The sequence below is a fragment of the Plutella xylostella genome, chromosome 21, assembly GCF_932276165.1.
Source record: "Plutella xylostella chromosome 21, ilPluXylo3.1, whole genome shotgun sequence".
In the NCBI taxonomy this organism is placed as follows: Eukaryota; Metazoa; Arthropoda; class Insecta; order Lepidoptera; family Plutellidae; genus Plutella; species Plutella xylostella.
Window position 1 is genome coordinate 2,347,500 of NC_064001.1, and position 23,629 is coordinate 2,371,128.

The 23,629-nt window shown below is 40.0% G+C and overlaps 2 protein-coding genes across 8 annotated transcripts in view; one reads left to right on the forward strand and one right to left on the reverse strand.

Annotated features, from left to right (window-relative positions):
- The first annotated feature begins 900 nt into the window (after positions 1 to 900).
- LOC105388041 (polyubiquitin-A) lies at positions 901 to 4,208 on the forward strand. Its single transcript, XM_038115683.2, has 2 exons — positions 901 to 1,060; positions 1,277 to 4,208. Exon 2 carries the CDS (start codon positions 1,285 to 1,287, stop codon positions 4,024 to 4,026), a length of 2,742 nt encoding a protein of 913 aa, XP_037971611.2. The 5' UTR covers positions 901 to 1,060; positions 1,277 to 1,284; the 3' UTR covers positions 4,027 to 4,208.
- A 1,602-nt stretch (positions 4,209 to 5,810) lies between these two features.
- The window catches only part of LOC105388053 (endophilin-A), a 52,870-nt gene continuing 35,051 nt past the window's right edge, over positions 5,811 to 23,629 (reverse strand). For 2 of the 7 annotated variants that reach the window (XM_038115673.2, XM_038115674.2), the window contains exons 3-12: positions 21,393 to 21,461; positions 19,595 to 19,811; positions 18,331 to 18,464; positions 17,919 to 17,985; positions 17,739 to 17,795; positions 17,082 to 17,182; positions 16,528 to 16,631; positions 15,736 to 16,151; positions 10,337 to 10,464; positions 5,811 to 9,039 (exon numbers count right to left, since the gene is read on the reverse strand). In XM_038115673.2, the coding sequence (XP_037971601.2) occupies positions 8,914 to 9,039; positions 10,337 to 10,464; positions 15,736 to 16,151; positions 16,528 to 16,631; positions 17,082 to 17,182; positions 17,739 to 17,795; positions 17,919 to 17,985; positions 18,331 to 18,464; positions 19,595 to 19,811; positions 21,393 to 21,461 (1,419 nt within the window). In that variant the 3' untranslated portion in view covers positions 5,811 to 8,913. Of the gene's footprint in view, positions 9,040 to 10,336; positions 10,465 to 12,690; positions 12,778 to 15,735; positions 16,152 to 16,527; positions 16,632 to 17,081; positions 17,183 to 17,738; positions 17,796 to 17,918; positions 17,986 to 18,330; positions 18,465 to 19,594; positions 19,812 to 21,392; positions 21,462 to 23,629 lie in introns of all 7 variants that reach the window. The other 5 variants (XM_038115679.2, XM_038115675.2, XM_038115680.2 and 2 more) reach the window with 5 other exon arrangements.

Genomic DNA, 23,629 nt, shown 5'->3' on the forward strand with positions numbered 1-23,629 from the left:
TTTCAGTTGCAAACACGACTCGTTATTAAATGTCTGATTCCATAAAAACGTACTCATTTATTGGATTAAAATAATGAATGCAACATTTACTTAACAAATCACAACGCAAATTAGAAAAAAAAACAACGACACATAGTATTAGGTAGTTACTTTGAAAAAAGTATCGACTTATCGATTCGCTGCTAGTCAGAGAGAACTTAGAGTGAACATCACTCGACTCACTTGTTCGCACGCCGAGAAACCGGGATGGAAGATTGCGAAATACACTCGACTCACTCGAGTGAGTGAATATGCGGCACGACGAAGTAGAAAGATTTTCACACCGTTAGTCAATTCACAAAATCAAGTACAAGCCAACGTAACAAACAAAAAAAATATAATTCTTGGAATCGTTTCATTTTTTTTTTTATTTCCTAGAAAATCTAAAAAGTAACACAAATATAACATATTGAGTCGTGTAACATGGAGGTAACACAAGAGGGTCAAAAGTAACGTAAAATGTTACTTTTGTAACATTCTGGCAACGCTGCTTTGACAGCAAAACTTTTTTTGGCTATTTCGTGGTAACGCAGATTAGATATTCTGTAAATGCGAGTGAGTCTGCGGAAAAATGAACGATCATCGAATGTCAATGATAGAAATAGAAGATAAACAACCAACCCCATCTTTATTTACATACTTACGCCGTTACGCCTCGCAAGGTTCGCACCCACTTCTCCACCCAAATCAAAAATCTATATTATACAGAATGGAAGGAGTACCTCTGCATATAAAAGCTATTAAAATTTAATAGCTTAGGTTCTTTATGCTAATAAATAAATAAATATAAATAAGAAAAAGGCCAATAAAAAATCCTTCCTTCTTTCGAGGTCTTACCGTTCATTCAATGTCATTTCATTCTGCTTATCTCTATGGTCCGCTCATTCACCTTTCACCAGTCACCAAATTTCTTTCGATTTTATTTCATTCAACGTTGTAAATTTGCGAAAAACAGACGTGTTTTGTGTATTCTGTACTTTTTAATTAAGATCTAATTTTTATCAAGCAATTTCTGTAATCGGTAAGTATTTAACGCATTTTACTTTGATTTCACTTTCAAAAAGTAATTCTTTACCAATCAAAGTGATTGCGTCGTCTTTGTCAAAAGTGTGTCATACCAACCAACGCGACGCCATTTTGTTTCGCGAACTTTCTTTGTTTTCCTTTGTCTTTCTACACAACATCGCAGTATTTCACAATCAAATTAAATTAACAAGTGTATTTATCATTGTTGCAGTTGTCAACATGCAGATATTCGTGAAGACCCTGACTGGGAAAACCATCACTTTGGAGGTCGAGCCTGCAGACACCATCGAGAACGTTAAGGCGAAGATCCAGGACAAAGAGGGCATCCCGCCCGACCAGCAGCGTCTCATCTTCGCTGGCAAGCAGCTTGAAGACGGCCGCACCTTGTCCGACTACAACATCCAGAAAGAATCTACCCTCCATCTTGTTTTGCGTCTGCGCGGAGGTATGCAGATTTTCGTCAAGACTCTCACTGGTAAAACTATCACTCTTGAGGTCGAGCCAGCCGATACTATCGAGAATGTTAAAGCTAAGATCCAGGACAAGGAGGGTATCCCCCCAGACCAGCAGCGTCTGATCTTCGCTGGTAAGCAGTTGGAAGATGGCCGCACCCTGTCTGACTACAACATCCAGAAAGAGTCCACCCTGCACTTGGTGCTGCGTCTGCGAGGTGGTATGCAGATTTTCGTGAAAACCCTGACTGGCAAGACAATTACCCTGGAAGTGGAAGCCTCAGACACAATTGAGAATGTGAAGGCCAAGATCCAAGACAAAGAGGGAATTCCCCCAGACCAGCAGAGGTTGATCTTTGCAGGCAAACAGTTAGAGGATGGCCGCACCCTGTCTGACTACAACATCCAGAAAGAGTCCACCCTTCACTTGGTGCTGCGTCTGCGAGGTGGTATGCAGATTTTCGTGAAAACCCTGACTGGCAAGACAATTACCCTGGAAGTGGAAGCCTCAGACACAATTGAGAATGTGAAGGCCAAGATCCAAGACAAAGAGGGAATTCCCCCAGACCAGCAGAGGTTGATCTTCGCCGGCAAACAGCTAGAGGATGGTCGCACCTTATCTGACTACAACATCCAGAAAGAATCCACCCTTCACTTGGTATTGCGTCTGCGTGGTGGTATGCAGATCTTTGTCAAGACTCTGACGGGAAAGACCATCACTCTGGAAGTTGAAGCTTCAGACACCATTGAGAATGTCAAAGCCAAGATCCAAGACAAGGAGGGCATCCCTCCCGACCAACAGCGTCTCATCTTCGCTGGTAAACAGCTGGAGGATGGTCGCACCTTGTCCGACTACAACATTCAGAAGGAGTCTACCCTCCATCTTGTTTTGCGTCTGCGTGGAGGTATGCAGATTTTCGTGAAAACCCTGACTGGCAAGACCATCACCCTGGAAGTCGAAGCTTCAGACACCATCGAGAATGTTAAGGCCAAGATCCAGGACAAGGAGGGTATCCCCCCAGACCAGCAGCGTCTGATCTTCGCTGGTAAGCAACTAGAAGATGGCCGCACCCTATCCGACTACAACATTCAGAAGGAGTCCACTCTTCACTTGGTACTGCGTCTGCGCGGAGGTATGCAGATTTTCGTCAAAACTCTGACAGGAAAGACCATCACCCTGGAAGTTGAAGCTTCAGACACCATCGAGAATGTGAAGGCCAAGATCCAAGACAAGGAGGGCATCCCTCCCGACCAGCAGCGACTTATCTTCGCCGGTAAACAACTAGAAGACGGCCGTACATTGTCAGACTATAATATCCAGAAAGAGTCAACCCTTCACTTGGTATTGCGTCTGCGTGGTGGTATGCAGATTTTCGTGAAAACCCTGACTGGCAAGACCATCACTCTGGAAGTTGAAGCTTCAGACACCATCGAGAATGTCAAAGCCAAGATCCAAGACAAAGAGGGAATTCCCCCAGACCAGCAGAGGTTGATCTTTGCAGGCAAGCAGCTTGAAGACGGCCGCACCTTGTCCGACTACAACATCCAGAAAGAATCTACCCTCCATCTTGTTTTGCGTCTGCGCGGAGGTATGCAGATTTTCGTCAAGACTCTTACTGGTAAAACTATCACTCTTGAGGTCGAGCCAGCCGATACTATCGAGAATGTTAAAGCTAAGATCCAGGACAAGGAGGGCATCCCTCCAGACCAGCAGCGTCTGATCTTCGCTGGTAAGCAGTTGGAAGATGGCCGCACCCTGTCTGACTACAACATTCAGAAAGAGTCCACTCTTCACTTGGTACTTCGTCTGCGAGGTGGTATGCAGATTTTCGTGAAAACCCTAACTGGCAAGACAATCACTCTGGAAGTTGAAGCTTCAGACACCATCGAGAATGTGAAGGCCAAGATCCAAGACAAGGAAGGCATCCCTCCCGACCAGCAGCGACTTATCTTCGCCGGTAAACAACTAGAAGACGGCCGTACATTGTCAGACTATAATATCCAGAAAGAGTCGACTCTTCACTTGGTATTGCGTCTGCGTGGTGGTATGCAGATTTTCGTGAAAACCCTGACTGGCAAGACCATCACCCTAGAAGTCGAAGCTTCAGACACCATCGAGAATGTAAAGGCTAAGATCCAAGACAAGGAAGGCATTCCTCCGGACCAGCAGCGTCTGATCTTCGCTGGTAAGCAGCTAGAAGACGGCCGCACCTTATCTGACTACAACATCCAGAAGGAGTCTACCCTTCATCTTGTTTTACGACTCCGAGGAGGAATGCAGATTTTCGTGAAGACTCTGACGGGAAAGACCATCACTCTGGAAGTTGAAGCTTCGGACACCATCGAGAATGTAAAGGCCAAGATCCAGGACAAGGAGGGTATTCCCCCAGACCAGCAGCGTCTCATCTTCGCCGGTAAACAGCTGGAGGATGGTCGCACCTTGTCCGACTACAACATCCAAAAGGAGTCCACCCTTCACTTGGTATTACGTCTCCGTGGTGGCAATTAATACAACGTTTGAATCACATTACCACAATTTTAATTTTGCAACTAAATATTTCAAACGTCTGACATAATATTCAATTCTCTTTTGGTTTGATTATGTAACTTAAAATCTTATTTCAAGTCTGTAAATCTCAATTCTTAATGTAACCATTCCATTAACTGATAATAAAAGCTTGATTTCGTTTACTTTCTTGTTTTATTATTTTGTTATGAACTTTTACTTTTAGGTAGGTTATAATCATTGATTTTCTACACAAGTAGGTATAGGTAAATTAGGGCGTAATAATATAGAAAACCGAGATAGCTGGCGTTAGGGTTCGAAGTATCGGCGTCCGGTATCGATACCGAGTACTCATGTGGTATCGGGACGAGGGTATCGATACCGAAAAAGTATCGGTCCAAAAGTATCGATACTACTCAGTATCGAGTACTTGCGAAATAGTTAATTTTTGTACCTTCACCAGCATAAAAATCTTCTTTTCCATTGCATTTAAAAAAAAAGTTTTGGTGACAATAGCAAATAAACACAAAAAAAATGCAAGACTCTGAGGTTTTAACGGATTGATTTTGTTTTAAGATCTTTTATGAAGGCCTATCATATTATAATGTGACGACAAAGTACTCGATACCAGCGATTTGCGTATCAAGACGAGGGTATCGATACCGAAAAAGTATCGGCCCAAAAGTATCGAGTACTCAGTATCGGGTATCGCGAACGAAAGTATCGATACTTACTCGGTATCGAAAGTATCGTTCGAACCCTAGCTGGCGTTGGTTGACGGTTGGCGTGATGAACATTAGTGTTTGCCTTGTGTCTGGTTGTCGTTTGTCTATTTAATTAATATGAATCTAGTAGGTATTTCTGTAGATACCTATATCAGCTGACCGACACCCATATGAAGTGTGGCAGACTTACGCCTCGTATTCACTAGGCGACAAATTGTCGCAGAACCTGTCTAGGCACATGTCGTCTACGTGTCCCCGCGACGTCGCGCTCTGTTCTGCGCTGCGACGTCGCACGCGACTATACAGCGACATCTACGTGTCGCAGAACAGGTTCCGTGTTTTGGCTCGCGAGACAGAACTTCCTGCGACATCAGTCTAGCGCATAGAGTTTATTTTTTTTACTAGGTCTAGCGACCGCTGTTGCAGAGTGTGGACGCGTGCGCGACTTCTGTATCACGACATGTTACCAAAATGTTCTGAGAACACGCACCGTAGATGTTCTGTAACAGTCTCAGAACTTGTGCCCTAGTGAATTCGAGGCTTTAGGGGTCGAATGGCTGTGTGTGAGATGTCCTTACATTTATTTATCAGTGATCTACCAACGCCATTGTATGGCTTAATGATGTGGCTAGTAAGTACTTATAAACTGAAAGGGGGTGCTAAGGGGCTTTTTATCTTTAGTGGGCGATGGAATGATTTAGTGGCCCTACGAAGGTCCCGGGTTCGATACCCGGCTAAAGCAGACATTTGTAACTACTATAAGTCGGTACCTATATCAATCAGTTTAGAATAGTTTAGATAATAGATATCTCAGCTGTCCAATACCCATATCACAAGCTCTTGCGGTAGGAAGGCCGTGTGTGAGAGGTCCCCAGATATTATTATTCTGCTTACCTAGTACGGGCCGCAAAACGTAACAAAGCGATCGCTCTCGAGGCCACGCGATTGAGCGCGCTTGTGGGTCGTGCTACCTATATGCCATACTTACTACTTTTGGTCTGTTAAAAAAAGCATATTTTCATAGATTTGTTTTCTAATAGGGTATAGGAATAAAACAAAAGATAATTGTTAACATTTTATTAAGGAGGCAAAAACGAGCAATAAGTTTCGGGATATTTTTTATACAAATCAATAATATTTGTATCCGTAAACGGTCAATTTTATCTATAGTAAAATTACAGTAATTAAGATTACAGTACCATGAACAAGAACAATAGTTAGGTACACGTAACAGACGTGTTCGCTCCCCAACGAGTTTTTGGACCATAGACATTTTACATTTCTTTTTAATTTGAGTCTATGGTCAGTTGGCGCGCGAACATGCGAGCTCAAATGCTGCTTGCTGCCTGCACCTTAGTGGCAAACTTCTACTGGGATATCATACAAGTGCACGCATCAACAAGCACCATCGTACATAAAGCAACACTGAACCAATGTAAGTAGCTTCGTCACAAGATTATAGATTCTTTAGTCAATAGAATAGAATACTTTAAATACAACAACAGTCTCAATCCTTCCCGAGGGACAGACATTGAACCAGAGTTCACCTTCCGAACTATTAAAGTATGTATGTTGAGAAAATGTGGTGAACAGTTTAACACCTATTGCCAAGGACATAGAGCTTATGTTCCTGACGCGGTATTTAACATTTAAACATTAAAATGACATCATTTACTCCATGATAAATGTATTATTTACTCAAAATACTTACATTAAGAGACACTTGAAGATAGAACATTTATTTATGAACTTACATACAGCTAACATTAGATCTAGGTATTGTCTTTTGTATGCCAGAAAGTGATAATGGGGTCCATTTAGAGTTGACTAATTTAAAACATGATTCAATTAAAAACATTAACGGACATTTTAAAACACGATGCACTTGAATATCTTAGTGTATGTGCATTATAAGTACTTTTATCTTCTATATCCTGATGGGGCGACCCGCCACCTCCTTTTTGGTAGCAGCTATAGAGTGAATGACGACGCACTAACTAAATATTATGCAGGATATGGGTATAAAAATGACCTTACAAATTAAGCATAACTCGTTAACTCAAACATGATAAAGAGCATGACTGATATCTAACATTATCACAATGACATTGTTATTATAGTTGCCAATACATCAAACATCAAAATGCCACAAAATCCTGGCAAGATTTCAACAACTTACGCCTTCACCCCTCAATTGTGTATAATATACGTTACAATGTATACATTACTCCATTTAGATAAATATTTTACCCGCAAAGATAACTATAAAATCTAATCTCATTAATTTTAACTAGTGTTACATCGTAATCCTAGTAATATTATATTATGTCCTGTGTGCAGTTTATAATAAAAGGGAGCATAATTAATTAAATAATCAACTTATAATTAACTAATGGAATTTCTAAAGGAGTGAGAGTGACAACAATTATAATGAATGCACATAACTTTTATCTGGTATCTGGTATGTAATCCAATAAGTAGTTCTACCATTTAAAATACAATAATCCAACCATCTATAGCGAAAATAATACACTATGTAATAGAGATTTTATCTACAAAAATAGTTTGAAGATCAAAAGTAGCATTGTTTAATTTATAAATATATTACATTAAAATATCACTTCTCAGAATTGATGCTGCCTTGGTGGGCAACCGCTTTGCGTTCTCTGCCATATCTTCGGAATCTCTACACCATTTCATACATGTTTCGTTTAAACAATTCCTCATATTTTGCTAAGTAAATGATTTGGGCAGACAAATAAATTAAAATTACATTATCGACTCGCTTAGTCAGAAATAAACTTCACAGGTAGGTATAAAATTATTTCATAAAATGGCAACATTATTTAGGTAATGACTATCAGATATCTCAGATATACTTTCTGGACATACTCGCTCTAACATACGTAACGCTCTTCCATCAACTAACTATACAAAACATACAAGACCCGAATGTTAAAAATTAAAATAATTTCTAATACAAGAAAGTAATCCTTAATACGTCTCTTCCCCCGATAAATGCAAAATAATTACTTTTACAGAGAAAATAAATGGAAGACGAGACGACAGAATGTTTCTACGACGAGTAGATAAAACTAGTCAATTGAATCTAACATTACACACATCATTTCATAAATAAAGTAGGTAAATTAGATTAATATTTCATGATTATTATATTGAGCTTTCGACAATATTTAGACATTGAATTCAAAATATTTATGTATTAGCATACGTAATACTGTTGGGGATATGACGTATAAATTGGGTTAAAATTCAACATAATTTTAGGGGCCTTGCTTTTGATAATAGCGGTAATGTACCTATTATCAAAGCCCGAAAAGCTATGCCGAAATGTAGGTACGTAAATAACGAATGAATACGTAGGTGGTGGGACGATCGATGTTTGTGTTCAAACCGAGCGAACATACGTATACTACGAGTCTATGATATAAGCCTCTCCCGTTCAGAATATACCTCCTTATTTAGAGCTTCCTTAACTTCGTTGCTGAAAGGTATACATTACATTTTGTATGTATATTTATGTTTCGAACTGTTCGCCCTGTCTGAATGAAAGCACTCTAGCCGAGGTAGCTCCCGCTTATATATCTTGCTCTATGTTGTAATATGACGGTGAGATGGTTGGGGTGACTGAAGACTATCGAGCAAGAGGATGAGTCAGGGGCTACCTTCAGTCTGAGTGATGTCGCGCCGGCACGGAAACAGCAATGAAAGTGTCAGCACAAATATGGGTATCGGAAACACATTGAAACTAGCATTCGGAAGTATTAGGCATACATACCCGATTAACTTATCGCTATTTATAAGGATTCTTACTTGTATCTGATGACCCTCCGAAAGTAAATTATTTGCGACGGTCGTATTCAACAACACCGAGATATAACTTCAAAATATAACCAAATAACCCATAATTGTGCAGAAACATGAGTAGACAACGTTTAATTAACGAGCTGTAACGGTTAGGCGCCTTGTGATTGGCCCAATTATTTCAAGACTGATCTATCTCAACGCAGTGTCATTCTTCCACCAGATTTCACGACCAATCACGTCACACACTCAAGGAACCAAACGTTGTCACCTCATAACCCAAATATTACCGGTGCCGGCACGCGACTGTGACCTAAGCTTGCGTAGTGTAAGGGCGGGTTTACATGTTGGGCAGCGGCACGGTGACCTGCACGTAGCTGATGGGGAAGAAGCCCGTCTTGCCGTGCACGGAGCCCTCGAACCAGTTCTCGTCCACTTTGCTCACCAGGGTGATCACGTCGTTCTCCTGGGGAGGTGGAAAGGGAATGTGTGTTAAAGGTGAGTTGTAATACTACAGGAATTACGTTACAGTCGATAGATATAAATAAATACTATATCACATAGTGTAGGCTACAGTTTACGGATGAAAAAAAAACTACAGTGATTTGGTTATTTTAAAAGATTACATCCCAAACTGAATGGACAGCACAAGGTGATCGGGTACGCCGACGACTTAGCTCTGTTGGGGGAGAGTGAACGCGAGGTCCAAGAAGCTGCCAAAATACTAGAAGAGGAAGCTCACAGGGTCGGGCTCAGAATCAGCACAGAAAAGACCGAATACCTCCACATGACACGATACCGAGGCAACCATGAGGTACGAAAAAACCTGCAAGTGGGAGAGACAGCCTATAAGGGAGTGGCCAAATTTAAATACTTAGGTTGTACGATCACTGACACAAACACAAGGGAGCAGGAGATCGACATCCGAGTACAAAACGCCCTCCGATGCAGCGCTGCTCTTCATAAAGTGCTAGTGTCAAAGCTTCTCAGCAGGAAAACCAAGATCCGAATTTATAAAACCGTAATCCGGCCGATCTTGATGTATGGCTCTGAGGCTTGGACACTCACTCTCAAGGAAGAGAATAAACTTCTGGTTGCGGAAAGAAAGGTGATGAGGAAAATGCTCGGACCAACGAGGAGGGAAGATGGTAGCTGGAGAGTACGGAAGAACCAGGAAATCGAAGACCTGATTTCCGAGCCAAACATCCTTGGTCAAATTAAATCCCAGCGACTCCGTTGGCTTGGTCATCTGCAAAGGATGGGGGAGGATCGGGCTGCCAAGAGGGCCTACCTTGGAGTACCAAGCGGTCGTAGACCAGTTGGCCGTCCCAGATATCGCTGGAGCGATGAAGTCGGTAAGGACCTGCGCCAACTACAGGCAGGCGACTGGAGAGCGACTGCGCAGGATAGAGACCAGTGGCGACTTCTTGTGTCTGAGGCCAAGATCCACTTCGGGTCGCTGAGCCAGCGGAGTAAGTAAGTAGTAAGTACATCCCAAAAGTGTATCAATGTTAATCACCACCCGTATGGATTTGGCTACTGTATAATTTGATTTAACTTGTAGGTAGGTAATTTACTTCCGTAACATAAACTTGGCATAACATATTACCCTTTTCGAATAACATTACCTACATTATGAGGTAATTTTCACAACCAATAATCATTTCCATTTTTTTTTTATAATCATTTCCACTCCTATTACATCGACCATTTTCATCACAACACATTTTACACTCCCAAAAAAACGCCCCCAACTGCCTCACCTTGAAGCCGAGTTCTCCCTGGTTTTCAGCATCAAAGTCGTAGAGCGCCGTGCAGCATGGCGTCTTGGCGGCGGCGGGCGCGAGTGGCGTCCTGGCCGGCGATTTCATCGGCGACGGCAACGGCGAAGCTACACGGTGAGGTTGTAAGTTAGTGAGACAGAATTGGGAGGAGGCATGTTGTTCCTGAATGTAGGTGGGTATTGTTGAGGTATTTTTTTATATAAATATTGTTTGTGTGTTTGTTGACAGATTTCGTTGTAAACAATAACCCAACTTCATTCAAGGAGTAGCTTAAATTGCAATTTTGGTTAGAAAAGGAAATTTTAAAAATGAATAAATTATAGCATAATAATTTTGTCCCTCGCTCACCAAAATTTCAACTACATCAAAGCCAAACAAAGAAACATGAAATGGAAAGTTATAGATCGTAAACATTACATGCAAGATGATGAAAACAAACGCCTCAATCATAGCATGTATTATTGTACCTGCGAGATAAGCTATTTTCAGTATAGAAAATGCAACATAGAAACACAAGCCATATCAAACAATAACGGAATGGACTATGTTTATGATAATGGACCTATGTTTATGCTAGAAGCTAACGTATAATGTTGTAGCGTATGATGTCATGCCACGAAATATGATAAAAATATAATAAAGATGGCATTCATAAAATATAAATACATTGTAATATATCATTCAAGCTTATAAAAACACTCCACACGAAAAAAGGTCTAAGAGTAATCAAGCAGGTCACTATATCTAACTATTGTGTTATTGTGTAGATAAATAAGTAAATTTATTTCAATAAAAATCCAGTGGTAAACTTAAATATTTCATAAACGGTTAAAAGTGAATACTAAAGTTTCAGTTGTGAACTATAAATTTATCGTTACACACTTTGCACTCATGCTGGGAAAAAATATATTTTTGTTCATTGTAGACTGTGAAGATATACTACTTCTCCCATGTTTTTATTTGGGTAGCAATAAAACGAGTGACTGTAAATTACAGTTCTAAGTGTCAAAATTAATTAATTTGGGTTATAGAATTACTAAGTGAGCGACTGACTGCGAGTGACGAGAAATCAACAGAACAGCAACTTACAAACATTAATTTGAGTTACTTAAAATACAAAATGAGCAGCTTCATAATATTTGAGCGACCTAATATTTGTTTGAGTGTCAACGTTACGTCCTGCATTTTTTTCAATATTTGGCAAATGTATTTTTTATACTGAGCGGCATTTTATCTTAAATGAAGTGTTTCGAATACAAAAACCACTTTGAAAAATACACTAATGAGCAGAGTATAATGAGCTCACGTTTAAAAAATAAAAATAATATGAAATAACTATTTGAAGAAACACTATTCTATTAGTTGAGAAATTTTATTATTGAAATATAAGGGTAATTAAATAAAACAATGTACTCCATAAAAATAAAGTAATATGCATGCATTTATTTCAATAAAATGAACAAAAATTAAAATAAGACGCTTTAGTCAACTAAAAAAAAACTTCTTATTAATGCTAAGAAACATTGATAGGTATGAGGAGCCCTACTACTCATCGTTACTGGTAAATAAGTGCGGGCTTGGACTTATTGGGCGGCCTCGTTTTCTTTTTTGTCCAATGGGTATCATTTTTGCTACCAGTGGTGGTGTTGTTAGTTTGAGCCGAATTGCTAGCCCCAAAACGTGTTTGCATACATATCTATTGAAAAATTCGGGACAGTTGCACGATCCTTTTTGCCAGTGCATTTAAAAATCTGTAGTTTTCATTAAAAAGCGTATCAAAATAAAAAACATAAGGCCTCAAATAGAATATCAGTAACCAATAATCATTAATAAAGCAGCATACAAAACTTTGCTCAAAGTGAACTTTTTAGTAGTTCGCTAAGTATAACCTCACTTAGAAAAATCGAATATATCCTAATATTGAAGTTGCCCTCTCTGTATTTTCAGTCGCTCACTTAGTAATTAAGTCGCTCGGATAAAATTTTAATATCTGAAATGGATTTATCACAGTCCACTTTTTGTAAGCTCGTTCTGGATTTTATTATAAATCAATATTCGTCGTCAGTTTAGTTAATTTTTCGCTTACTCAAATTCATACCGCTCAAGTTATTAAAACAGTATGTCATCATCAGTCGCAAAGTTTTTTTTTTGTTCGCTCGTTTTATAATTCCCCTTTTTATTTTCATTTAAATATCGAATGTTGAGACATAAAACGCCGCTTTAAAGTTCCACTTTGCAAACTTAGTGCACTGTATGAGCGAGAGGCAACTATCCCGTGCTATACACGTGTGAGAAAGAGGCAACTATATATTCCTCAGTTTCTATTGTCGTACCGTTGTTGGAGCGCTGTTGGTTCCCTCCCGGGAACAGCTCGAGGTTAGACGGCGGCTTGTGCTCCGGCGAGCCCGGGTGCGACCCACCTTCGCGTCAAACAGATATCACCCGTGAGATTATGCACTTAAACAACAGTTTTCACTAACCTTCAGGAGAAAAAATGGCTACCAGTGTGAAATGTGGCGTTTAAAATTCGCTTGTTATGGACGGATTTTGTACATCTTGTGTTTAAATTTTACGGCTAGATGGTATAATACGTTTTACCTTTGCCTTTAATGTTAAGTTTTAAAGTTATGTATAAACTTCCTTTTCTATAGATATAATGAATATATTTCCAACGCTAAACCCTATCTACTAAAATGTACATGAATAAATGACCATGTGTCCTGTACTGTCTGTAATATAATAAAAACAAATCAATGGTTGACATCGAACATGATCCCACAATCAGAAGAAAGGATACACATAAAAACACTGCTTAATCAGAAAGAGGAAGTAAGAATTGAAACGGGATAGACACATTTCAGATAGTAAGATTGTTAGGACATCGCTAACAACATTTAACACTGACCTATCAAAAGCGATTCATATCGTTCTATACTTCCAATAAAGAAAGAGACAAACATACATTAATTAACCTAGCCAGTTTAAACACAACTGCATAAATTAACTTAAACTCTATTAGGTACATTAGGAATAGGGTTGGGATTGGGAAAAGGATTTTCGGCAACCTGAGAATCAAACAAAATTTGCACATTGAAATGACTGTACACGTTACATTTATTTTGGTTAATAATCCGTGTTAGATACACATTTTAAATAAGCTAAAATAAATTGAAACGGAAAGAAAAAATATGATTAATGGTACTGCTAATGTTAATTGTTTATTAGTGTGTGTATTATTTTCATTTCCTACAACCTAGCACCTATTTACAACGCTTAAATAGTTGTGTGCGTCTTTATTTAATAATGTGTACGTCTACGTGTGTGTCTACTACAAACTGTCCCCAATTTTAATAAAATACATAACAGGTTTATAAATTTGGTGGTTATACCTAGATATACCATAGCCTTTTGGTACGAGGGCTACACCGAAAAGATCGGGAATAGAATACTTAGGAATAAATTAGAGTGAAACCTTTTTGGTGTATCAAATGTAGTGTTTTTTCAAACATAATTCCATTTTCGAATTTTAAAAAAAGTAAAAAATAAAAGAGTATTGACCGTTTGAATTTGACAAGTCGGTGTAAAAAATGGAGCTTACGCGGGAACATTTCCGTGCAATAATTTTTCACAACTTTCGTCGAGGTTTATCTCAAGAACAATGTCTCGCCGAGCTTGTTTCTATTTATAAACTTGAAGCACCAAGTAAAACGACTATATATCGATGGTATTCTGAGTTTCGCCGTGGACGTTCCTCTCTTACCACAGTCCCTTCTACTGGTCGGCCAAAAACAGCGGTAACACAAGATAACATCGATGCTGTACGCCAGTTAATAAAAGAAGATAGACATGTGACATACGAGCAGATTCGGGCTTCTCTCAGCATTGGTATGACAGCCATTCAAACCATTTTACATGAAGAACTGGGTGTCAAGAAGTTAGTTTCGCGCTGGGTGCCCCACCGTTTGACCGAGGAACAAAAGTCGGCTCGTGTTAATTGGTGTCGATCTGCTCTGCAACGGTTCAATGGAGGCAGTTCAAATGCTGTCTACAATATCGTCTCTGGTGATAAATCGTGGATTTATTCATATGAGCCCGAAAGAAAACATCAATCGGCAGTTTGGGTCTTCGAAGGTGAGGTCAAGCCAACAAAAGTTATTCGCTCACGCAGCGTGTCGAAAAAAATGGTCGCTTCGTTTGTATCGAAAACTGGCCATGTGGCTACGATTCCATTACAAGAACAAAGGACGGTTACTGCTGATTGGTACACAACAGTTTGTTTGCCGGAAGTCGTAAGAGAACTTCGTAAAACTAACCCGAATCGTCGTATAATCCTTCACCACGATAATGCAAGCTCTCATACCGCTCGCAAAACAAGAACGTTTTTAAATATGGAAAACGTGGAGTTGATGGACCATCCTCCGTATATCCCTGAACTGAGCCCCAATGATTATTTTACATTCCCAAGAATTAAAGATATGCTACGTGGTCAACGGTTTAGCGGCCCAGAAGAGGCGGTCGAAGCTTACAAATCAGCTGTTTTGACAGTATCCACTTCAGACTGGAATTACTGTTTCAATGATTGGTTTAATCGAATGAAAAAGTGCATTGAATGTCACGGAGACTACTTTGAAAAACAATAAAAGTAAATAATATTATGATATCTTTGTACTTTTTTCTATTCCCGATCATTTCGGTATCGCCCTCGTATTAAGATATATTAAGGTATTCAATACATATTTACATAGCATACTGTAATACTTGTTATAGATAAATAGATGAATAGATTGTAGAGAAAATAAGTGTGCATATGTTATTATATAAATGTTTGAGATAGAAGTAGTGTACGTTTATTGATAGTTCCCATTGCCTTGTGCCATCACCCGAGTGTGTAAGCGTGCTACCAATGGATCGCTGTGATTTGAATGATTGTTGAAAACGAAACATAAAGATATATAACATTTAGTCAGTCGTGGACAGCGAAATTACTTAGGTACCTATATTATTATTTAATTCATGATATGACAAAAATGTAAGTATATAAATGTACAAAATAGTGGATATTATATATAATAGGCGGAATAAACTGGTACCTGTAGATACTTAAGCCCTTTAAAAAAAGTTATCATGAATAATTATGAGGGATATTTTGTTAAACTGTCACTGCATTTCCGAGATAAAAGGGTGTTTACAGACAGATGGACAATAAAGTCATCATATAAAGGATCTGTTTTTAACTTTTGAGGAAAGGGACTTTAAAAAAGCATAGTCAAGTATAGCTTCCCCCAACCCCACCCAAAAAGCATAACCCACCACCCTACCGCTGTCCACAACCGAACCAAAACGAAATCAAACCAGCAAATAAACTCCAAAACCCTGACCTGACCACGGATCCTTGCCATTTATAGCGCGCGGCGCCGGCCGCGGCTGCTGCCTGAACGCCGGCAGCCGCGACTGATTCAACGGCTGTGAACCATCACTCCCAATGCGCCCTATAATCTGTGAATGCGGCACTTTAAAAACATCCCCGCGCTGCGATTGGCTACGGTCAAACTCCGAGCGCTGTGATTGGTTGTTTTTGATTGGTGAATTCCACGCGTCCCAGGCTCTGAGTGGGTCGTGGGAGGACAGGTCGCCGACGGAGGAGGAGGCGGGGAGCGGGGCGCGGGGGCGGGGCAGGCTGGTGCTGGAGCCGAAGCGCCTACCGTTGTTGAGGTCGTGCATGCTCTCGATGGCGAGGTCCGCCAGCGTCTTCGGCACGAACTCCAGCTTGGGACGGTTCACGGCCTCCTCCTTCCTGTTGGTGGGGAGGTGACGGGTTAATATGAAAATTAGTTAAATAAAGGTAAATGCACCTTAAAGGTTACTACTGTAGTGCAGTTAAGGATTAAGCACATTATGTCAGGCCGCTGCAGAACAGTAGCTTCAATGATGGACTATCGCACATTAAGTAGGCCGCATTTTCGTATAAATGCTACGAGAGTCTATTGCTCTGCGCCCGTCACAATGCACATTTATAAAGCGAGCGTGGATGCTTAGTTCATAATACAACTAACACAGCTGTGCCACAGTTACCTACTGTCTAAATCTTCACCCTTTATCCAGCAGTGCTCAAAACATGCCAATGACATCTTCAAGTCTATTTAATTAATTCAAGGTCCAGAAGCACTTACTTCTCCATGAGAGTAGCGACGAGCGTCTGCAGGATCTCGGTGCACTGCTGGTGGTACTCCAGCAGCCCCTCCGCGAAGAAGCTCATCTGCGCCACCTGCTCCACCTGGTGGCGACATGAGGAACTATTGTTAGAACGAGTGACTGGCATTAACTAATGACTGTACTATTAGGTTCAAATTCTATTGCGGAGATTGTTTCAACTGTGATAATGGTAAAATTATTATAGGTGACCCTATAAGTTGAAAACAGGATGTCATGTCTGTTGTATGTATAAGAAGGCCGCACATTTCTAAAAGATTAATAATAGTTGTATGTATCGCGTAATATGGCCTATGGTGATAACTGAAAAGCCATATTATTTGGCAATAAAGTAACTTAGAAATTCCAAAGGCGATGAATGTTAAGTGGCAATTTATCCGCAAAGCAATATAAGTACTATCACTTTGGAATAGCTGAGCTGGCCGAAACCGGAGAGCACAGCAGAGCTAAGTTTACTGTTTATCAGGCATATTTACTTTAACACATATAAGATTTAAAATCCAATTCCACTCACATCGTTGTCAAGCAAATTGAACATGCCGATCTGCGCCAACTGCAGCGACTCGGCAAACTTCTCCTCGGCCTGGCGGATCTCGTCGTCTGCAATGTGAGCACCTTTAGTCCCGCCCCCGCACCCACACACACACACAGCCAACAAAAACATACATGTATATATCAGTAACATTACCCATCACCAAAAGGAGAAAACAAAAAACCATACGAACCAAACGGTGAAAGAAACGGTGATACGAAAAATGGTTGGATGAGGGGACCGGCGCGGAGTGGACGGGGAACATGGAATAAAACGAGCGAAGTTATAGGATGTGTGTTTAAATGCGCCTTACCACCGAAAGGATAAAGCTTCTAGCGCTTGTGTGTTATTCAAAGTACACAATCGTAAAGACTAAGGTCACCTTATAAGGTAAGGTGAAAACAAACGCTGTGGCTTTATTGTCTATAGCTTATGCTGAGATGGTGCCTTTTTGTGGCACTGGACAGCAAAGAAGAGATTTTAAAATAGCGCGAAGTATTTTATCCGTTTTGTGGTACGACTTTTATGAGTCTAAAGTTAGCACTCTACGATGCACTGACAAGCCCAGATTTAATTTAGGAGGGTAATAATGGTCTGATATGAACATCTTTTTGTTAGCTTTTTAATTCTTTAACATACCCTGCCTTGGCGTGTTGCTGTGACTTGGGCTCATATAAGGGCTCCTACTACCAGGCGCTTTTTTTTCAAAACAGAAGAAGAAACAGAAATTAGACTTTAGAACGTAAATAAAAAGAGCGGTTTGCAAGTGAACAATTTGAGTATTTTATGTGAGTGTACAGAGTGGCAGGTGATAATTACCTTTGGCCTGCCGCCGCCGCTTGCAGTCGAAGTCGAGGCGCCGCCCCTGCAGTTTCTTCCGGTGGTGCTGGAACGTATCACATACAATATGGTTAAATCATATATCAGTGAATTTTTAACAACAAAAACGTGACATTAGAGCGCTATGAAATAGTAGCTAAACTTTACCTCCCAAATCAGCAAGATATCTAGAATAGCCACACAAGCCACGGAGACATTTCACATAAGTAAATGATCTAAATCAAAAATGTCTCAAAAGCGATTCCTCATTCAAAACGTAAAAATGGAAGATGAAAGGGAAAGATGGCGTCGGATGAGATCCGAAAGTCAGTGTCTGTCGTGTTGCTTTCGTTTATGTCGAACTACCTTACAGGTCTGAAAATGTCTCGACTAGCGTCCACGCAGCACTCACCATGACCTCCTTCAGGTCCTTGGTCTGCAGGTGGTGCAGCGGCTCCAGGAAGCTCTGCTTGATGTTGTCGTCCAGAGAGTACTTTACGTCCGCCATCTGCTTCAGAGCCTCGCCCATCTCGATCAGGCATTGCGCTGGGGGGGAGAGATTTAGAGGTTGGTAAAAGAGGGTTTTGTCACAATGTCTACAGACAAAGGGCCGGTTTCTTTTTCAAAATGTCCGGGTAATGGCTACCTGCGGGATGAAAGACATGCTGTCACTATCTTGTTTTTATGTCTTAATTATTACCTATAATTCAATAAATAATAATAATAATCATCTAGAATATAGTTGCAGAGAGTCACAGCATGCCATTATCCAGACCGTTTTTCAGGGTCATGTCTGTCAAAATAATATGGAAAACAACGCAGCGCGGCAACTCACCGCAGCAATGACGCCTTACTGTTAAGAAAACGCAGTCCCAGAGAGGATAGTATAAGTTCGTTGCTAGTAGACAGACAAAGCATATCTTAAATATGAGAGTAGTAAAAGATAAGGAAAGGAAAAGCAAACGCGGATATTTGCTGTGCAATCGGAAAGATTGTGATAATTGACTTGGCAACAGAAAATATTCGCAACGGTAGTAAGGCACACACTTATAATATTTTTTTTGCAGACGGACTGACCTATTTATAATTTATGGAGTTTTCACAAACTGAATACTTAAATAAATAATCTATTCCAGGTAACGTTTAAGTTTAGTGAATTCTGAGTGCTTTCAGTCCCATTCAATTAGTTTTGCACGTGCCGAAAAACTTATTTCCGAAGGGTCTAATTATGTAGATACAAACTATTTCGCAGAGCTAAATTTCTGAATAGACCTACTAATGTTTTATTTATACTGTGCCTGTGCCGTAATGTTAGATTAATATTCATGTGTAGAAAAACCAACACATGTAAGTATTGTATTAATACAAGTAATTACAATGAGTGAATACTGACAGAATATCTACATCTACCGAAATGTTGCAAAGGTGTTTTAGTTAGCCTATTTTATCGTCCTCTAGATACAATGCAGAAGGCGCAAAGGACGACCTGCAATAACTTGGAAGAGACCCCCAGCGAATCTCCTGGGATGAAGCTAAAGAAAGAGCCGGACAGGAACGTCTGGAGAAGAACTGTGGAGGCGCTATGCTCCTCGTGGAGTAAGAGGAATAATCATCGTCTACCGTTTACCCCTGAAGATAAGCCAATCAGGCAGCAGCTCAAAAACAAAAGCACTCACAGAATATGGAGTCCTCGCCCAGCTTGCGTCCGTAGTGCAGCATGCAGTCCCCCAGCACGCCCTCCGGCTGCGGGTACGTGTTGCTCTTGGCCTGCCCGCTCAGCTTGCTGATCCCCTTCACGGCGGCCATCTTGGCGCGAGCCGTCGGGTTCGGTTGCAGGAACTCCTTGGTCTTCGTTTGAAGTTCTTCCACTAGCTCGCAGGTTACGTCTGTTTTCTGGAAGATAAAGGTTAGAGGTGGGTGAATAAGGTTTGGTTACAGAGTCATGCGTCAGCCGCAAAATGAACAATTTCTGGCAATGGAAGTCAACACTATGTTAGGACAACTTTGGGTTAATCGGTTTCACTACACTATCATCATCAGCCCACACAATAAAATAAGCCTCTGCCAAAGCACTATATACTAGTATATCTGTGTCTATAATCCACATGGATATATATACCGATAGCTATACCGGGTAAACTCTGGGTTTTGGTGGCTTTGTATAACATGCTTTAAAACGGTACTATTTTAAAGCATGTTATACACACAGTTTAGCACAGTAGTTAGCGTTATAACGTTTGTTCAAAAATTGTACAGCCATAATTAACAATATACGTGTGCTCTATTCCTATTCTTGTAAGTCATAATGGGATCGCTGTAGTAACGATTATACAACGTGAATAGCTCCACCGAGTGAAGGCGTGGGCGGGTACCAGGCAGTTAGCAACCATTCACGCTTCTCCCTTCACACATACATATTTCTCATTCACGTTCAGTATTAAAATTGTTTACGGCGAGCCGGAATGGGGTGCGATCGATACCGCGAATACTGGTGTAATCATATGCAAATTAATGTTTCAAATTAACGAGGACCGTGGGATGTTATGTTGCGATGCTGTTATGAAAATGTTAAAACAATACTTGTAATATTATGATTAAACAACGAGCACACTGATCCTCAGGGAGTCCAAGTTAAATGCTCAGTATTTTTGTTATATCATTTATACATCAACTTATGTATGTATATTAAAATAGCTTGACCAAACGTTTTTTGGTGTATAGAAGTAAAGAGTGTATGAATTCTGTTGGAAAATGAAATTTTAACTTGAAATGCGACACGTCGCTACTAGCAGCCAATAATCATCCACTGTTGGACAGAGCAAGCATTCGTCGTCCAACCAATATGTAAAAGTTTGCCGGCTAACCGAAGGACGTCCCACGCAATATATTATGTTTGTGTCTTCTACTCCAGCTACCGCACCACGTTTTAGCGGGACGAAAATTAGAATTTTCATTTTCAGAATTGACATATCATCATTGCTTCTATTCTATTCTATTCTCTATGGGGGTGTAAGTACCTGCACCTGGCTCTCTCGAGTGGAACCTTTGTGCATGTCCCCAAGGTCTAAACTGCCTTCCTAAGCTTGGACCATTTCCCACCACGCTGGTCCACTGCGGGTTGGTGGGTTCACATATCTAGATGTGCTAGATCTAGATATGCAGGTTTCCTCACGATGTTTTCCTTCACCGTAAGAGCGATGGTATACAATATACATTGTACTTAAGTTAAAAGAACTCATTGGTACATGTCAGCGCCGGGTCGATCATCATTGCTTATGTATCGGTCAAATCTGACCGAACTGTGCATAAGGGAGGGTTTTATCAAAAACTTTATTTTGTTTTATATAGAACTTGGTACGCTAAGGCGGCCATGTCATCCTCATTGTTACAGACAAACTATACAGTATTTATCTTAAGACTAAACAACAAGGGAGGATTGTTGATTGCTATTGCAGAGCGTAGGTAGGTACTTACTCTTTCCATTTCCACGAAGTCCAGATCCAGCTTGGTGCCCTCGGCACCTCCCATTTTTTCTGTGACATACTGTAACAAAGAAACAACCCATTATTACTGGACTTTTAAGATTGAGCAACAAAAAATGTAGACTGTATTAAATTAAATTAGTATTATTAATCTACCTGTAACTACATAGCTTGTAAGTAACTCTTTTATCCACCAACAAAGGTTGGCTGGTAGAAATTGCTTTTTGGCAATAAGCCCGCCATTGTATGCTTTTACTGTGTTTTTCAATTGTTGTGTTTATATTATGTTTCTGTGTACAATAGAGTGTTTAAATAAATAAATAAAATTACTTTGCTAAATCAATGAACTTTGGAAAATTTGATCAACTAAAAATTAAGAAACAAATAAACCACAGAACAACATGAAGCGATACACAATAGCAGCCGCAAAAACTTGTGTAATATCTGTAACACACAATAGAGGCTGCGGATATAAAACGTGGATCGAGAAGCTCTCCCGTTTATGACAAAAGTTGCGATATAATCGGAGCGTTCCGCGCCCAGGGGGGTTATTCTATACTAACGAAAAAAGATCCATCGAGAGCTGTCGTGCAATCGGCCTGTTACAGCGAGATAGAGTCGAAGCAGCGCTAAAAAACTTACTGTGCTACCACAAAAAAACTTTAAACACAACTAGTGTTTAAAACGAAATTTGACAGATGTTGTAGGCGTTTGACAGCACTAAACATCTGTTAAATACTGTCTAAGTTTTTGTGGTAAGGCCCTTAGTTTTTTATCATATAGAGTGACCCCCCAGGTCGAGGTCTGACCTTGGCCGACTTGCAACCTTCATGTCACAAAGCGGTGTTGGAAAATTCGCCAACAATCGATTTTAATTGTTGCCGCCATCCCCGAATTTACCGGTGGGAGATTTAATGGCGGAGATTAAATTAAGTGAAAATTCGTGTCTTCGCGATGTTTTTTGGGGATTCATTTTGCAGTGGATTTATTTTGCAAGTGTCCCTTATTAATTGTGTATGTTTAAGATTGGGTTTCTGTTAGAAGTTAGTCTACATTTATTGATATGCCGAGAAGAGTATGTTACGTCCGGGCTTTAGGTTAGATTTAAACGTTTGTAGATTAGCCCAAGGCGAAATAAAGGACGTTAATGGCCGAGTTTTATATCAACTGAACCCTTTTTAAACTGAGGTACCCAAACATATTTTCAAAGGATCAAGGAAAAACATAGAGAAGTTTTAATTAGAATTTCATGTATCTTCGTACCTGTAAAGCTCGTTAAAAAGCTTTTGAAAAGGTCATTACCACAAAACGAAGCGAGTTCTACTATTCCCAACATCCTTCAGATACAGTTTAACTTCAGAAAGGACCACGAAAGGAAAACAGCGTATAAATATTTATTTTTAAGTTTGCACTCGTTTTTTATTTAGTTTTATTACTTTTTAACACTTTCCTGTAAATGTATGTGTTGTTTCTGTGTGTGTTTGAAATAAACGTTTTTTTGCTTTCTTTCTTTCTTTTTTTTTCTTTTATAGATGACTGGAAGACGCAATGAGAAAGAAAAATGGCAAAAATTTATGAGTGGTAGTACTTAGAGCAGATTGGTAAAAAACTAAAAACATACATAAAAATACTTAAAAGTGGATGCAGCAATGGCCTCGGTTTACTTTTGCGTCAAGGAATGTATTTAGTGGTAAGGCGTGTGTGAACGCAAATATTTATTTTATGCAACCCACACAAACCGGCAACCCTTAAGCTCCGGTACACAAGAGATCTAACCTCAAAATTAACCCCATGGGTTTATAGATTCGCTCAATGTAGGTCGATGCGTGAGTCTGTGGGTCAGGGGCGCCCCCCGCGCCGGCGCCCGCGCCCCGCACCCCTCAGGACGCGGGGGACGGGACTGAATCAAACGAGGTTGTATCAGAACCGGACTTCATTAAAGTGGCTATTGTAGGTTTTTGCTTAAATTATGTTTATTGTTTGAGGAGCTTCAATTTGTTGTTCTTATTAAATCTGCTGAATTTTTATGAAAGATAGCTTGATTGTAATCGTTATTCACGCATTAACAGGTCAAAATAACAATGCTCTTATCGCAGGTTATAAAATAAAAACCCACTTTGAATCGTCTGAATAGGTGAATAGTTATAAGCAATTATGAATTACTTTATAATTATTAATGATAATACAGACACATACAATAAATACGATACCGTTGGAAATGCGAAATTT

Bases quoted from the DNA above. Each gene is read 5' to 3' on its own strand.
- LOC105388041 (XM_038115683.2), top strand. From the start codon at position 1,285: ATGCAGATATTCGTGAAGACCCTGACTGGGAAAACCATCACTTTGGAG.